The 17,240-nt window shown below is 35.4% G+C and overlaps 1 protein-coding gene across 1 annotated transcript in view; it reads right to left on the bottom strand.

Moving 5' to 3' along the window:
• CNGB3 (cyclic nucleotide gated channel subunit beta 3) overlaps positions 1-17,240 on the bottom strand; it is a 157,020-nt gene that overhangs the window by 127,370 nt on the left and 12,410 nt on the right. The window contains 1 exon segment of the mRNA XM_024126962.2: positions 12,110-12,236. Within this exon segment, the coding sequence (XP_023982730.1) occupies positions 12,110-12,236 (127 nt within the window).

Genomic DNA, 17,240 nt, shown 5'->3' with positions numbered 1-17,240 from the left:
ACATTTGAGATAAAATTGTCAACCTCTCTGGCAATTGCCCCACTCTAGTTAATGAGCAATTCCCCATAACTTTGCTGACTTGCTGAAACATTCAAGTACCTTCCTTCCTCAAGAAGTGTGGAGAGAGTATGGGGGTGTCTGATAAACTTCCATTTCCCATCCTGATCCCCACAGGCCAGCTTACTTTTAGGTTGCTTATGGGGTTGCTCCCCTCAGCTTATCTGCATAGCATTTTTGCTGCTTTTTGAGAACCGATATGCTGCAAATCACTGTGCTAGTTTTGCTGTTCCCCATGGCTGAAATTGTCTCTCACTAGGTGGGACACTCTTTTTTTTCCTTTCTCAGGTGATTCAGCTCTTTTGTCTGCTGCTGTCACCAGGTAGGGAGGTACCCCCTCCTTCATCTCTACTCCTTTGTCTCGTCATGTTTTTGTCTCCTGCTAATGCCAGTCCTAGGCAGACCCATCATTTTCCTTTTCCCAAGGAGATAAAGATTTTAAAAAATACAATGAGTCATCTAGTTATTCTCTCACATTAGGGGCTTCCATTTTACCTTTTTTTTTTTTTTTAACCAAATCTTCCAACTTCCATCAGTCAATTAACTTTCAAACAGAATCAACAAAACCTCTTTTCTAGGCTCTTGCTATTTATGCTATTTGGACTATTATGAATGCATTAAAGAGACTGGCTATAAAAACATGCTGTTCAAATGGAAGACTGCTTATTAAATAATATCAGACAAAAGATATCTAAAATAACTAAAATATAATATCTAAAAAAATACTACAGTATAAACCCAAATCCTAAAAATAACAAAAATACTGAAAGGAAATGTACAAAGTTATTAATTATAATCCACAAAATATTCTTATAGTTTTGATTTTGTTCTCTGTATGTGCTTCACATTGGGAACAGCAATAATGAATATTTTTCCTGTGGACCACATCTCTAATTTTATAATGGAATTATATTTTTTTAACAGTCAACTTGTTTAGAACTAGCCTACCCTTTTAAGGCAGAGATGGTAGCTGTGTTTTGTTTGGCCTATAGTTTAAAAGAATTTCAAATTATTTTGGTAGTATTCATTTTGGGGTTTTCTTAAAAAAATCAGATAATACTGGCATCACTGGATTCATTTTTCCCTATGGCATCTCTCAGCTGAATTGGCTCTTTAAGGGAAGGAGGAATCCCTGGGTGCACTCCAGTTCACCTCGGTATCCCCTCTTCTACTGTCTCTTATCATCTTGCTCGCTCTGTTGTTTCCATATCCCGTGTGCTTTATACATGGGTATTATTTGCCTGCCTCATAGTAATCTGAATTTGTCCACTTGCATAATTTTTAAAAACTTTCAAAAAATCCACCAATTATTCTATGGTTCACTGTACTAGGTAAATAAGAAGATCTATTTTTTTTAGAAGTCATAATTTAGGTGCCATAAAATAATACAAAATTTGTCTATTTTCCTTCTCTCTATGCCAAAAAAAAAAAAAGAAAGTAGACACAAATTCTGTCTGCTCTGGTTTTCTATGGCAACAGGCAACTGACATGTCAGAAGTGATTTAAATAGGGTCACAAACTGTGTCTGTAGGCTCGTTCCTCTCTCAAGGCAACTACGCATATTCTTACTATTTTTGTCTTCTGTCTGCTGACTGATGTCTAACTGCCTACTAGTAAATCACTCTTGATCCTTCTGATACTGGTCTGTTTCATCCTCATGTGCCACATATAATTTCTGGCACAATATTAATGACTTTTAAGAGTAGAAAGCACAGGTGGAGACTTTAGCAGGTAATTTGTCACCAAATATACACATATATGTATATGAATAATGTATACATAAGGTATGAATATTATATTATATATAATATATGAATATATATACACTACTAATAATTACTGTTTTTTGAGGTCAAGATGGACTTTCAGATTGCACCGTATTGAGTGTCAGGATTATTATTTTACTCCTGGGATTACATGACATAGTGGTTTTGCTCTATGCTATTAGGTAAGTACATTGTACTTCTGGTATTAGATTTTAAAAAGAGGAAAATAAAATAGTGGTAGTAACATATCACAAAGATATCAACTTGATTGAGTCATTAACAGTTGTAAAGTATCTTAGTGAAAAAATTTAAATGTCTGTTAATCCCCAAATAAAATAATCAATCCCCAAAGAAAATAGCAGTGAGAATTTTCATATCTGGGTATTTTGCTGATTTTGTCTCTTTTTTTTTTTTTTTGCTTATAATTTTTTTTGTAATGAAAAGTTTTTGTCTGTTTGCTTTTTTGTTTTACATAGTAAAATGTATTAAGCTCTTGCTTTTTTGCTTCTGAATTTTGAATTTGGGAATTAATGTACCTTTCCAGGTTATGAAGGGATTTGAACCTCTTTTCCTAGTACTTGTGCTGTTTCACTATTTTACATTTAAATCTCTGATTCGTTGGGAATTTATCCTTGTGTGCTGCATGAGGGACAGATCCAATTTTACTTTTTTTCTATACGGCTATCCAGTTACTCTAATACCACTTATTTAAATCTACTTTTTTTGTACTGATTTTAGATGCCAACTTTATCATACACTACATTTTTATATGCAGTTAGGTCTATTTCTGTATTCTCTATACTATTGGTTTAGCTATTCATATGCCAATGCCACACTATTTTTTTTTATTACAGAGGTTTTTAAATAGGTTTTAATATTTGGTAGGACTTTACCACCTACATTACTCTAAAAACTCCATTTTCAGCGTTTTCCTCGCTATGTTTGCTTGTTTGTTCTTCCAAGAAATTTTATAACCAACTTTTCTAGAAAAAAAAAAAAGGAAAAGAAAAAAAAAAGAAAAAAACCCCAAATACCTGTTAATATCTTTATTATTCTATAAGTTTGGTGTGCAATATTTTCATTGTGGTTCCTTTCTGAATATTTTCTAATTTCACTAATGATGTATTTGTTGACCCAAGGGCCACTTAAAAGTGTGATTTAAATTTTAATTATGTGAGATTTTTCAAAAATTTAGTTAAAAAAAATTAACTTCTAACTTTATTGCATAGTGATTAGAAATATATTCAATGTGAAATCTTTAAAATTTATTAAGACCTACTTTAGGTCTCAATTTGTGAAATGGTCACTCCTAGTGAAATGGTTCTCTGTCCTGGATGGACCTTGGAATCACTTGAGGAGTGATTTTCAGACACACTAAGGCCTAGAACCCACACCAGACCAATGAAATCAGTATCACTGGGGGAAGAACACAAACATTTGTATTTTTAAAGAGCTCCTGGGAGATTTTACATTGTACCTTGATATAGTATATTGTGAATTTTTGTAATGTTCTAAGTAAACTTGAAATAACTGTTTATTCTTCAGTTACTGTATATAAGGGTTCTCTAAATTTCTTTCAGATTTAAATTGTCAGTTGTGTTGTTCAAATATAATATATCCTTAATGAATTTTTAAATGTTAAGTCTATGAAAAAACAAAAAGAAGTATTTTAAAATCATCCATCTAGGAGCATGGAATCATCAGTTTCATTTTGTAATTGACAGAATTGCTCCGTGTTCTCTCTGTCTCTCGTCTATCATCTTATAATATTAAAACCATATAAGTTTAGTGTATGGAGGTTAAATACTCTATTTTAATTAAATTAGTGTTCTTCAAATATATTTTAACATGCATGTTTAATTAAGAAGTTCTAAAATTTATCAAATTCTTAATTCTTTTTTATGCCAATCACCCTACTGTAGAGGGAATAGTTTAGTGCCATCTCACTTTTTACCCTCAGTTTAGACATTATTATAATTATTTCATGGTGTTAATGTTTATTTCTATTGATCCACATGCTTGTCATTTTCTCCACCCATTTCTTCTTGAATCTCTGTGCTGGATTGTCTATTTGCAATCAGTGGCATTTCTGTTCCTTTTTACACTTTCCTATGTTATTGCAGTGGCTGAAAGCCTGGGAACCTTATTTTTAAGAATCCCTTGATAGGAGGGTTCTGATTTAAATTCCACCAATGAGACACATTTGTAGGTGATTTGAAAGTTAAAAGGAAGGCACAATTCAGTTGTCATCTGGCAGAAGACCAGAGCATACTTCCTTAGAAGCAGCAGATCTTCTGAACCTTCTTCAGACTTTATATTCTACTGCCAGTCTCCAGCTTTGAAATTAATGGGCAGCTGTGGCTTTGGCAGCTACTTTCTGCACTTTTCTGATTTCTGTGTTGCAGTCTCCACCCTTGAACTTTGCTCTCCTACTTCTTACAAAAATTTTTAAACTACAGAATTCCTTGTATTTAATTACTTCTCATTGAAGTAATTACTTCTCATTTTTCCTGACTGATCCCCGACTACCCCAATTTGAGTCTTTCCTCCTCAGATAATTTTTCTTTTCCTGAAGTATATGTTAAAAAACTTCTAAGCTCCCTTCAGTTTTGCTTGACTGAAAATATCTACACTTTACCCTCTTTTTTTTTTTTTTTTTTTTTTTTTTTAAACCATGTCCCCTGCATTGGCAGGCGGACTCCCAACCACTGCGCCACAAGGGAAGCCCTGCCCTCTTTTTTGAACAATAATTTCACCAGGTATAGAATTCCAGGTTGACTATTACTTTTAGAATCTTGATAATGCCATTCTACTGTTTACTGGTTTCCATTATTACTGTTGAGAAGTCAGATGTTTGTTAGTTTACTTCTATTTTATGTGGTCTGTATTTACTTTCTGGTTAATTAAAAAATCTTTTTCTTTTGTGTTTTGTACTTTTAAGTTTTATTAGAATATATTTAGGGATAATTCATTTTATTTATGCTGATTTGGATTTATTTGCCTTACTGAATTTGAGGACTACTACCTTTTATCAATTGTATTATCTCTTTGAATATTGATTCTCCACCATTCTATTTATTATCTTTTTCTGGAATTCTGATTATATGCATTTTGTACCTTTTCATACTTTCCTCCACACTTCTTAATTTTAATCTCTCATATTTTCCATCTTTTTTCTTTATGGTGGAAGTTGGGGTGATTTCTTCAGATTTGTCATCCACTTTGCTAACTCTTCAACTCTGTCTAATCTGCTGTCTAGCTCACTGACTTTCTAATTTTAGAGATTATATTTTTCATTTCCAGATGTTCTTCTCAGTTAACTTGCAGAAATACGTTGTCAATTCTGACAATTTCTGGTTTGTTGTTTCTTATCTTATTTTCAATCTTCTCTTTTATTTCTTTTAATATACATCACATACTTATACAGAATACTGTTTTTGATAATTTCATCATCTGTAGGTTTTCAAGAGTCTGATTCTGCAGTTTTTTGTTTCTGTTGTCTTGTTCACAGCGATTTATTTCCTCACGTGTTTAGTAATTTTTGACTGTGAGTTCATGTTAATTGAAACTTTATCAATAGGGATATTTTGAGATGTGGTTTTAAAGTTTGTTTTCTTCCAGATTGTGTTGGTTTCTGGCAGATGTCTGGGCTCTCAAATTTAATTGTTTTAAATTTTTTTAGCCTCATTTCTTTTTCAGAATATATATAGTATAAGAATTCTGGTTCTAGGTCTATTTGAATATTGGCTTATGGATAAGAATTTTTTTTCTTCCCCTTCCTTTTCTCCCCGTCCCTTTCTTCTCTGCCCCTTCCCTCCTCTGTCCTCTCCTCCTTCATTCCACACCCCCTGCCTCACCCCCAATTTTAAATTTCTTCCATTTTTCCCACTCAAAGCCAGGACAAAGGCAAGTATTACTCAAGCTGTTTCCCTCTGAGAAGTAGTTTACCCTCCAGTGGGTTACCCTGTGGAATCCCAGTTTTATGAAAGAGTTTCCAACCTGTTTTTTGCATCCAGTTTAATCCCAGGTTTTGTTTCACTAATGACACATTTCAACTCAGATTTAGGCTGTAGAGTTTGGAAAAATCCTCAGGGCAAACACTAGTTCTTGAAACTTTCTTTCAGTAGAACTTATTTTTCACTAGCTCAAGTATGCATTCAAATGTAGGTTTTATAGTTTACCTAGTAGTTTTCATTACATTCTCCCCAAAGAGTTTTCTACAAATGTTTAGTCTGCCATATTGCTAGAAATATAAATTAGCAATCATTATTAAAATGAGATGCCAATCTGTTGTTAAAAGTGTTTGCAATGCCTAATTATAAAAGTATTGCTTATCATAGAGGAAAATTCTAATTTGGGGCTAAAAATAATAGTGCATCATATTTTATTATGCATCCCACAGAATTAGCACATGTGTAGCTGATTTTATTTTTTTACATGCTTATAAATTATTATAGTATAAATTGTATTTTATTTTTATAAACTTGATAGCTGACATTCCTTTTCTATTTCAACTATAAAGTCACATATGGATTTTTAAGCATCTTTACGGCAGTGATTCTTGCTTTTTCTAGCTACAAGACAAAACACATCAGTGTTTATGAGTGCTGATAAGTTCTGAATTCTATTCTGCTCTCATTGTTCCTGCTGTGATATGACTGCCTATTTTAAAACCACCCAAATAGAGACTGATTGCTATTATGAACAAAGAAGACTATTCATAGAAATAACCTTCCTTCTTGGCATTATGGGTAGCAATGGTGATGAAAAGCCATATACTATAACTGTAAAAGTCAGTCTTGCAGTGCACCCCAGTCATGGGCATTGAACTTTTCACTCGCTTGTTCATCATTTAACCACTTAACCTATCAGGCGTTCAACTCTGTCTCCTTTTCAGACATAGCTATTTGACATTTCCAGGCAAAACACATCTTTTGCTTGCTATTCATTAGTGTCCATCAAAATGCACTTTTTTTATACTAAAAAATAAGAATGTGCTGAGATGAAATGCCAGAAACAGGCTGTTTTTCTCAGTAATGGACAAATGGCATCAATGGGACTTTCCAGGGTTGAACCCCATGTCTTTCAGAAGCTAAATGATTCATCTGACAAGATAATGAATTGGTTGCTTTTTTCTGGGAAGATTTGCAAAGAATATTTTTCCCCTGGATAAACAACTTACAGAACATTCTGAAAGGATATAAAGAAAGAATAAATAAATATATAAATAAATAAGCTAGTTTAACACAAATGGATTCCAGTCAGGAATGTGGATATGTAATACTTGGATATCTTGAAAAGAAATCTCCTCCTGGGCTGACATGTATTTGAGATAAATATTATTACTGTGGCCAGAAAATTAGTTTTAGGTTCTATTTAGAATCTTATTGAGAGTTGGATGAAAAAAATCACAGAATCACAGAAGTGATTTTGTTTTATGAAATTCACATCTTTATAATAATAATGTCAACTTTACTCACCCCTTCTTTTTGTGTTTATATAAAGAGCTAAATAGACATAATATGTGAATTTGGCTTAGGCATATATCCATACTCTTGTATCCTTACAAAACAATATTTGAGACAAGGGAATATTTTATAAACAGGATGCCCGACTTTGTAAATAGTTAACATTAGAATTTCTGTTCTGTGACATGATGAAGAAGAAGGTCATTATTATGTATGCCCAAGGGTACTGAGGCTCTATGTTAAAGAGTTTTGGGTAAGGCTGGGTTGGGTGATGTCTTACTTGTTCAGACTGCTATAACAAATACAATGGACTGGTGGCATATAAACAACAGAAATTCATTTCTCATCGTTCTGGAAGTTGGAAGTCTGAGATCACTGTGCCAGCATTGTTGGGTTTTGGTGAGAGCTGTCTTCTGTTTTGCAGGATTCTTGCTGTATACTCACATGGTAGAAAGAGGAAAAGAGAGTTCTCTAGGTTCTCTTTATAAGGGCACGAATTCCATGCATGATGGGGTCCACCTCCTAAAGATCCCATCTTCTGATAATGCCACATTGGGGGTTAGGGCTTCAAAACGTGAATTTTGAGGGAACACAAACATTCAGTCCATTGCAGGTGAGATGAGAGGACTGTGAAATGGTGAGAAAAGACTGCATTTTAGCACCAGAAAAACTTTCAGTTTCTTTATGTGAGTAATAGAGATGGTGTGGTAGTTGATTTTATGTGTTAACTTGACTGGGCCACAGGGTCCCCAGGTATTTGGTCAAAAGCTATTCTGGGCTCATGCAGCTCAATATCAGAAAAACAAACAACCCAATCCAAAAATGGGCAGAAGACCTAAATAGACATATTTCCAAAGAAGACATACAGATTGCCAACAAACACATGAAAAGATGCTCAACATCACTAATCATTAGAGAAATGCAAATCAAAACCACAGTGAGGTATCACCTCACACCGGTCAGAATGGCCATCATCAAAAAATCTACAAACAGTAAATGCTGGAGAGGCTGTGGAGAAAAGGGAACCCTCTTGCACTGTTGGTGGGAATGTAAATTGATCCAGCCACTATGGAGAACAGTATGGAGGTTCCTTAAAAAATGACAAATAGAACTACCACATGACCCAGCAATCCCACTACTGGGCATATACCCTGAGGAAACCATAATTCAAAAAGATACATGAACCACAATATTCATTGCAGCACTATTTATAATAGCCAGGATGTGGAAGCAACCTAAGTGTCCATTGACAAATGAATGGATAAAAAAGATATGGCACATATATACAATGGAATATTACTCAGCCATAAAAAGAGGTGAAATTGAATTATATGTAGTGAGGTGAATGAACCTAGTGACAGGGCAGGGATAAAGACGCAGATGCAGAGAATGGACTTGAGGACACGGGGGAGGAAGGGGAAGTTGGGATGAAGTGAGAGAGTAGCATTGACGTATACACACTACCAAATGTAAAATGGATGGCTAGTGAGAAGCTGCTGCATAGCACAGGGAGATCAGCTTAGTGATTTGTGACCACCTAGAGGGATGGGATAGGGAGGATGGGAGGGAGGCTCAAGAGGGAGGGGATTTGGGGATATATGTATACTTATAGCTGATTCACTTTGTTGTACAACAGAAACTAACACAACATTGTAAAGCAATTATACTCTAATAAAGATATTTTTTTAAAAAGTTAAATGCTTTTACATGACTCAGATAATTGTTTTTTTAATGCCCTCTAGAAAATTGTTTATGTTATAAGCAGAAACTCATTTTAACTGAAAATTACATCATAGCTAATCTTTCCTTGTGCACTTTGCAATAGTCTTTGTGCCAAAGCAATAAAATACAACAGATATGTAAAAAAACCAAAAAAACAAAACTATTCTAGGTGTGTCTGTGAGGGTGCTTTTGGATGACATTAACATTTGAATCTGTACACTAAGTAAAACCGATTGCCCTCTCTAATGTAAGTGGTTGTCATCCAATCAGTTGAAAGCCTGCCTGAATAGAACCAAAAGGCTGACCCTCCCATGAGTGAGAGGGATTCCTCCTGCCTGACTGGGCAGGGACATAAGCTCTTCCTGCCTTCAAACTCGAAATGAAACGTTGCCTCTTCTTGGGTCTTCAGCTTGCAGCTTTCACACTGGAATTATACCATCAGTCCTCCTGATTCTGAGACTTGCAGTCTCTGACTGGAACTATCATTGGCTCTCTTGGGTCTCTAGCTCGCTGACTGGAGATCTTAGGAACTTCCCAGCCTCCACAATAATGTGAGCCAATTCCTTATAATAAATCTCTTTATATATATAATCTTGTTAAAAAAATATATCGTTGCGATATCTATATCTATATATCTATATCCTGTTGGTTCTCCTGGTATCTACCTCTGCCTATCTTCTGCTGAGTGTGACAGAAACTAAAGGCATAATCAATAATATCACACTGCACTTCACACACAGAGACTGCAAAATCCACAACATGCATTCTCCCCAATACATATTGATCATCCTAAACACATAATTCCTATTCAAGCCATGGCTTAGGTCAGAGGATAATGTAAATGCGCTTAGAATAAAAAACCTACCTTTAAATTTTATTTATTAATAATTAACATTTTTTATTACTTCAAAAGGTTGAAGTGAGAATCAGTCGCTCAACACAGCATCTGTATTTAGTGCCTGCAATCAATCAAATCCTTAATGTTTTTCAAGGAGAAAGAGCTTTTTAAAACCTGGCCTTGCCCAAATTTAAAATTGTTGATTTTTAATAACTGCAAATACCAAAATCATCTTTACTCATTGAGAGTATTGTGAAATAACACTTTTAATAGAAAGTTACTTTATCATTGATATTTTCTAGTTATGTATAGAAACTCTGCTCTCTAGGATTCAAGATGTGGTACCATTGATACCCATGAAATCAAAACAGGAAGGCTTTTGTAAGTCCTCCATGGTATTGGAAATTAAGATTCCCAGTAATATTAGTCAAAAGTGACACTGGAACTTCCAGTGACCCTTTTAAGTTGCTCCTTCCATGCAGCTGGTTCTCCCTCAATCTTGAGAAGTGTGGCCAGCCATAAAGCCAGAGCTTTAAACTAACTTGGGTCTACTCAGTTTGTCAATAATTCTCAAGAAACTTTGCTACCTATATTGCAGAATGAATAATCAAACATTCCAGAGAATAATCAATTCATGAGTACAAGAGTCTGAAATAGGACAGGTATGACTGGAACAGGGAGATAGGAAAACAGGGAAGGAACTGTGTTTTGGGGAAGACAAAGTAAAACAGGTGGGAAGCATACAAGTCTGTGTCAAGGAGTTTTGTGTTTTTGAGATATGACCCATTTTCTGCGTAATTGGAATGTTTGCATTTTCGTATTTCAGAAGAGTGAAAGTACTATACTGGGTTAAGAAGAATACATCCTTAAAAATGTTAGTTATGGCTTCCACTTCAGTCCTTTGAAAACCTATGTATCACCCTGGTTGTTACAAAAAATTAAATATACTAAAATAAATGCTAGAAAGAGAGATCAGTTCAGAAGGTTAAGATGTTGATTAAAAGTGAGTGTATTGGTGGGAGCCAGGAAAAAGTTCCACTCAGGGATCTGAGTCTTTTGCAGTCTGATCTTGGCAGAGCTGACCTATGATTATCGGCAAACTGATTAACCTTTTTGTGCCTTGGCTGCTTATCTGTGAAGTAAAGATAACAATGACTCACTAACAGGACTGTAAATCATCTGTAAACACCAACAGTTATAGAAATAATATAATTACTTACCCCAGTTGTGACAGTGTAATCTTTACTTCAGAGTTTAAGTACCTTCCCTCGGCCTAAATAATATGTCAGGCTTAATTTTTGTCAAACTTTTTTTTTTGTATGTGTGGTAGAGTGAGCTTGTGTTTATTTTCATATACAGTCAAATATATGCTTATTGAAAATGCACTCTTCTGATGCCTATTGTTCAACCTAATACACCGGGTCCTAGATTATCATGGTGACACCTATTGGCAGCACATAGTTTAATACAGTAGAGCTGCTGAGAGAGAAGTGGGAATGGGGGGTCAGGGGGAGGAAGAGGTACTTTTAACTTCTTTATAGATGACAACTCTTCTTGCCTATTAAATAAGAAGAGTACACTTACTGCAATTATATTAACTATAGTCAAGCAATTCAAATTGGATCAGCAGGCACATAAACATGATAAGAAGTGGCCAAATGAAGGAGCTTCTCATTGGGTTTTATTGTGGATTCACTGATTCACACTGACATTACCATCTCCTTTGTGATATTTACAGTAATTTTGTAGGAAGTATTTATATAACTGTATTCCTTCAGTGGCAAAAAGATTATCTGCTTCTGTAATTATTCTTGGTTATCATACCACACTTTCTTTAGCAGATGAAAGGAAATAATAATCAATCTTCTGGAACAATAAAATGTTTACAGAATTGGAACAGCCATTTCTTTGTGAATTCAGAGAAGAATCATACATTCTCTTCAAGTCCTTTTTAAAAAATTCATGCCTAGTAAATATGTAAGCTGTTTTCAAGCTGATACTAATGACTCAGACATGTGACTACGATGTTTTTGTTGGTGTGCTATGGCCTATGGCCAAATGGCTGCCTAGAGATCCTGGTTAGTGGCCATGGCAGGCTGGTAAGGAACAGTGAACTGGACAGAAACAACCTTTTAGTTCCGGCCCAGGTCCCTTGTGTTATGTGACTATTGTAGTTCTCCTGATCTTTGCTCAGCTAAAGTGGGGGATAGGTGTTTGAATTTTTGAGTGCGGTATTATGTGTTTTATTGAGTTCTAACCTGACTAGGCCTTCTTTCCCAGTCCGCATTTCCTTCTGCTCTGGCTTTGTTCCAGTTGATTCTGCTGGATTTTGAGAGTCAGGGTTTGTGGTCTTGTCTTCGAGTGTATTTTTCTCGCAGGTTTTATCTATGGAAAAGAAACAACATTATTTATTTTTGGCTACATTGGGTCTTCGTTGCTGTGAGCGGGCTTTCTCTAGTTGCGCAAGCGAAGGCTACTCTTCGTTGCCCTGCACGGGCTTCTCATTGCGGTGGCTTCTCTTGTTACAGAGCACGGGCTCTAGGTACACAGGCTTCAGTAGTTGTGGCACATGGGGTTAGCTGCTCCGCAGCATGTGGGATCTTCGTGGACCAGGGATCGAACCCCTGTCCCCTGCATTGGCAGGAGGAGTCCCAACCACGGTGCCACCAGGGGAGTCCCTATATGCCACTGTTAATACAGCTATATTGGACAACATAAGTTACAGAGATGCTGCTTGTTTTACCAGAATAGTTTTCTCAGGAACACCTCCCCTAGGATTCTTCTAAACAAAGTAAGACCTTATGCAGGAGGAGTTAACCTGCAGACACCTTCACACTGCTGAAAAAATGTGCTTAAATTTGGTGTATTGTGCAACAAAATTTTCACATGGTATATTTCTTTTTGACATTAGCAAGGCTGAGATTAATAAGGAGCCATCATTCATAGGGCATTTTTGGTTCTGCTGAAGTATAATTTATGGCTGAAATGGGTGCATCATAAAATTCAGAAAAATAAAATAGGCAGAAATGATGTCATTGACATTATTTTCAAATTTTGCATTCTAATTTTGTTTTTTGATAAAAATCTTTAGTTTTCCTTTGATCGCCTTCCATTGTGACATCTTTTCTGAAGAAGCAATGCAAACTAATATGTACTAGCTTCATTTTCAGTACAAGGATTAAATTTTTTCCTTCAAACCTACAAATATAATTTCCAATTAACATAGTTTAAATTGTAATTTACCCAGAGAATAATCAATTCACTGCTAAATATTTGGATTTTAGAGAAGATTTTAATGAAAATAAATTACTTAATATAAAAAGAAAATATAGAGGGAGCAAAGAAATACAATGAACACAATTTAATCCATTATCCACAGTTTCTAATTTATTTTTAATTGGATGTACTGTGCTTAGAAAGTTGAAATGAAAGCCCAAATCATAATTCTTATTTTATTGTAGTACATTATAATTTTTAAAACTTAAGCCAACACAGTATTGAAAGTCTGGGTTTACAAAACTGATAAATCAGGGGATGATCACTTACTTTACAAAAGTTTTCACCATACAAGTCCTTTAATATGAAAATTTCTATGATCCATCTAAAAGTTTTCAATATACTGAACTTTTCAGGAACATGTTTCAAGAATAAAGTGAATCATAAAGCCAAGTCATTATTTACCGTTAAAAAAATTTATGAATAAGAAAGAATAAACCCCTGAATTTCCCAAGACAGTTTTCTTCATTTTGCATCTCTTATCTACATTTATTTTGGAATTATAATAATTTGGGCTGGAAGATAGGAAACACACACTTTCCCTATGTCATTTTTTACTAAGAGGCTTTTGATAGAAATGAGAGAATTTTCCCTGTGTATTTGGATCAAGCTATATTTTTCCATTTCTTTTTATCCACCTCCTCAATCACTTTTCAGATTTTTGACAATTGTTCCATGTATTGCTGCCTAAGAAAGTGATAGCCAAATCTTTTTCCTATATCTACAAATATTGGGGGCAATCACAGTACAATATTTTAAAGCAGAGTTCTTAACCTCTGGCCATGGATGTCCTGTACAATCATGGATTGGAACCCTTGAGACTGTATGCTGTATATGCATTTTTTTTCCATGGAGAAGATCTAGGGTTAACATGAGCTCCTCAAAGGAGTCTGACCAAAAAAAATGCTGTGAGCCATTTTGTGCACATATACATTTCTAGGGACACCTGTCCCCAAAAGAATATTAGGATTGAAATAGAACATGAAAAAATGAGTAAAAGAATTCAGAAAAAACCCTCCTGAATATAAAACAGGCAGAATCTGTAAAACAGAGTATTCCTTAAGAGGCTTTTAGTGACTGTTTCTTATAGAGGCACATGGGTATAAGCTGCATCGTCCTCTTCCATCGCTCATTCAAGCCACAGCATATGTATTACATTTGCTGTGTTACTTTTCTGCTAGTACCAATTACATGACCAATTGTTTTGCAATAGTTCTTTTCTTCCATTCTAATAAGTAATCTTTGTTTATTCTCATAACATTTGGATTAAACTAACTTTAAGTAGATCTTCACACCTTGCCAGGTCTCCTCTAGACATTACCAAGCCCTTCTAAAATGATGCTCTATTATGACAAATCTAGGCTATTTTAGAAATTAATTATAGCCTAATTTGCTTTGTGGATAAGCATTTTATTATAAAATAAATCTTCTATCATAGCTTTTTTAAAAAAAAATCACAATGCCTCATTTTGTTTTTTTTTAAAGAAATAATTTTTTCTCAAATAATTACCTGCCATACACCAATATTGGCTGAAAGTTCTTAGAATGGGCATTTGAAGATATTTTTAAGGCATCTGAATTAACTTTGGTGAGATTATTTAGCACAGCGAAGGCAGCTGCCAGTGGGTAAACACAGGAGAAAAGGCTCACATAACCAAACTGCAGGAGTAACTCCAAGTAATCATCGAAGGTGCCCAAGTAAGTTCCCATTTTCTTTTCCAGAATGACCTGTTCATATAATGCAGCATCGATGTCTGCCTTTAAAGCCTGCACCTTCCTCTTCACTGGCACATGCTGCTTCTTTTGGAACCAGTAAGAAAGAAGAGATTCTACAATTTGGTTAAGGATCTGGGAGGTAATCAAGAGAGTAGCCAAGCTCTGACGCAAAAGCTTCATATTCCTCAGGACAAAGGCAATGTAGAAGAGTGAGGCAAAGCAATTTAAAAAGTTGAACACTAACACTTTCAGAATTAGGTGATTCTGGTAGGCAGATTCCAATCTGTGATTCTACCATGAAGTTAAAAACTCCCATGAAGATGAGAAACCAGTTATTTCCATTCTTGGATTCAAGGCAGAACAACTTGAAAAAATACCCATGAGGACTTAAAACAAAAGGATCTCCATCAACTATAGTCAGTACGGGTGTCTTTTTATCCAAGCAGCATGTTATTTGTTTGTGGGAACAGATGGTCAGATTGTTTACATCATCCTCATCATGAAAGAGAAATCTAAAATACATGGCAAATCTTGCTTTGGCATCTGGGTAAAGTTTTGTGAACTGCGCATGGTACTTCCCAGCTTCACACATGGACAGCAGGATTCCCTTTTTTGCAGTTGCCCAAATGAATAGAATAAGTCTTTCTGCCAACTGTGCTCTTTGCACATTGTGTAGCAATTGCCAGATCACATCAGTGCACTTGGTCAAATTCTTCCCTGGAATGTGTGCCCGTGGCAGATATCAAAGTGTTCTGATACGGTTGCTTTTATTGAATGTGCAAGAGTGAGTGAGTACTGAGTTTGCTCTCCACACATCTGGCTGATTCTGTCTCCAGCCTGGCAGCATCTCACTCTGGGCCTCTGTAATACACTTTCAGACTGTTTGACCCTCTGGTACTGCACATGGTGGAGGCCTGTCCAGGTATGAAACACATGCTTTCCTCTTTAAGAGAGGAAATAATTGATACAGAAAGCCATTAACCTTCCACATTTTATCAGTGGCACTAAATAATTGCTGGAAAAGGAGGGATTTAAAGAAATAAATTAATTTGGGAATAAGGTTGTTAATTAGGCATTGGTTCAATTGGCCCTTTTTTGGATGAATGTAAAAAGAAGACCTAAAAATGCTTTCACTGGTTGGACTACCTCGCGCAGGTGATGATATCACTTAGTTAAATTTCTAATTCTTAAAACACCAAATACATTGTGGGCTCTGTCTCAAAAACAAATCTCCTTTTATTAGACACCAACAATACCTGAGTGCTAGATGTTAGATGAATTAATAAAGACTAAGTCTGAGTACTTTGATTAGAGGCATAAATGATACTATTATTTTCATCTTAATGAATGAACATTTGGAGTTATAAAAATGAATAACACAGTTTTAAGAAGTGTATGATTAATGATTATTTTCTGGCACCCAAGATTGTATTTTTGACTCAGCTTGTGATTAATTTTGTAGTTGTTAGAATATATGTTTTCTTAGAATTTTAATTACAGCACCTTGATCACACTTGAAATTTTATTACATCTTTGTAGATTGTCAAATGACATGGAGGAAGTTGACAAATATTGTAGCAGTGCATACACAATGGAATCTGATGGAGTGCCTTAAATGCCATAGCATAGAAAAATGGAGTACTTTATATTAAGAAGTGCTCATGCAATCTATAAAAACCTAGAAGGAATCAGAGTAGGTGAGAGTTCTGGAAATCATCCTATTAGAAGAATGGTTGAGGAACTTATGTTCTTTAGCTAGGGTATTGAAGACTAACTAGCGACCTAGCAGTTATTTCCAATTCTTTGAAGGGCTGTTACATAGACAGGAAAATAAAATTATTTCATGTATTCCAGAAGGCAGAAGAGGGATCCATCAATGGGGTTTACAAAACAGAAAAACAAACAAAACTCCAAACGTTCTAACAACTCAACTTGTCTAACAGTGAAACATACATTTTTGTGAAGCAGCGAAAACCCCATTGCCGGAGGTGTACAGGCAGAAGCCTGTGCCAAGAGAGCTAGGATGGGATCCTTGAACCTAGTCAGAGGTTAGAGTTCCTCCAGGCAGCCTTAACATGCTAAAAAGTCCTGGAGGAATTTTTACATTTAGGCAGATTTTACTTTAAGGTACATCATCACAAGTAAAGAAATGAATAACTGCAAAGCAAAAAGAATACAGATCCATCCAAGGTAGATTTGGTACTGTGTCAGGATCAAGGAATCCTGTCCTCTCTCAATGGCATGCTTGGTTTCAGAGCCCTTTTGTTGGGATTAATTCATCTAGAAAATGCGTTTTACCTACAGGTATTAATGAATGTGGTGAGTTACTGGTGCTGGGTACTGAAGAGAGAGCTCTAATCCTAACATCACTAATTCTCTGGGTGACTCTGGATAAGT

This window comes from Physeter macrocephalus, chromosome 15, assembly GCF_002837175.3.
Source record: "Physeter macrocephalus isolate SW-GA chromosome 15, ASM283717v5, whole genome shotgun sequence".
Lineage (NCBI taxonomy): Eukaryota > Metazoa > Chordata > Mammalia > Artiodactyla > Physeteridae > Physeter > Physeter macrocephalus.
This window is presented reverse-complemented; position numbering and strand designations above follow the sequence as displayed.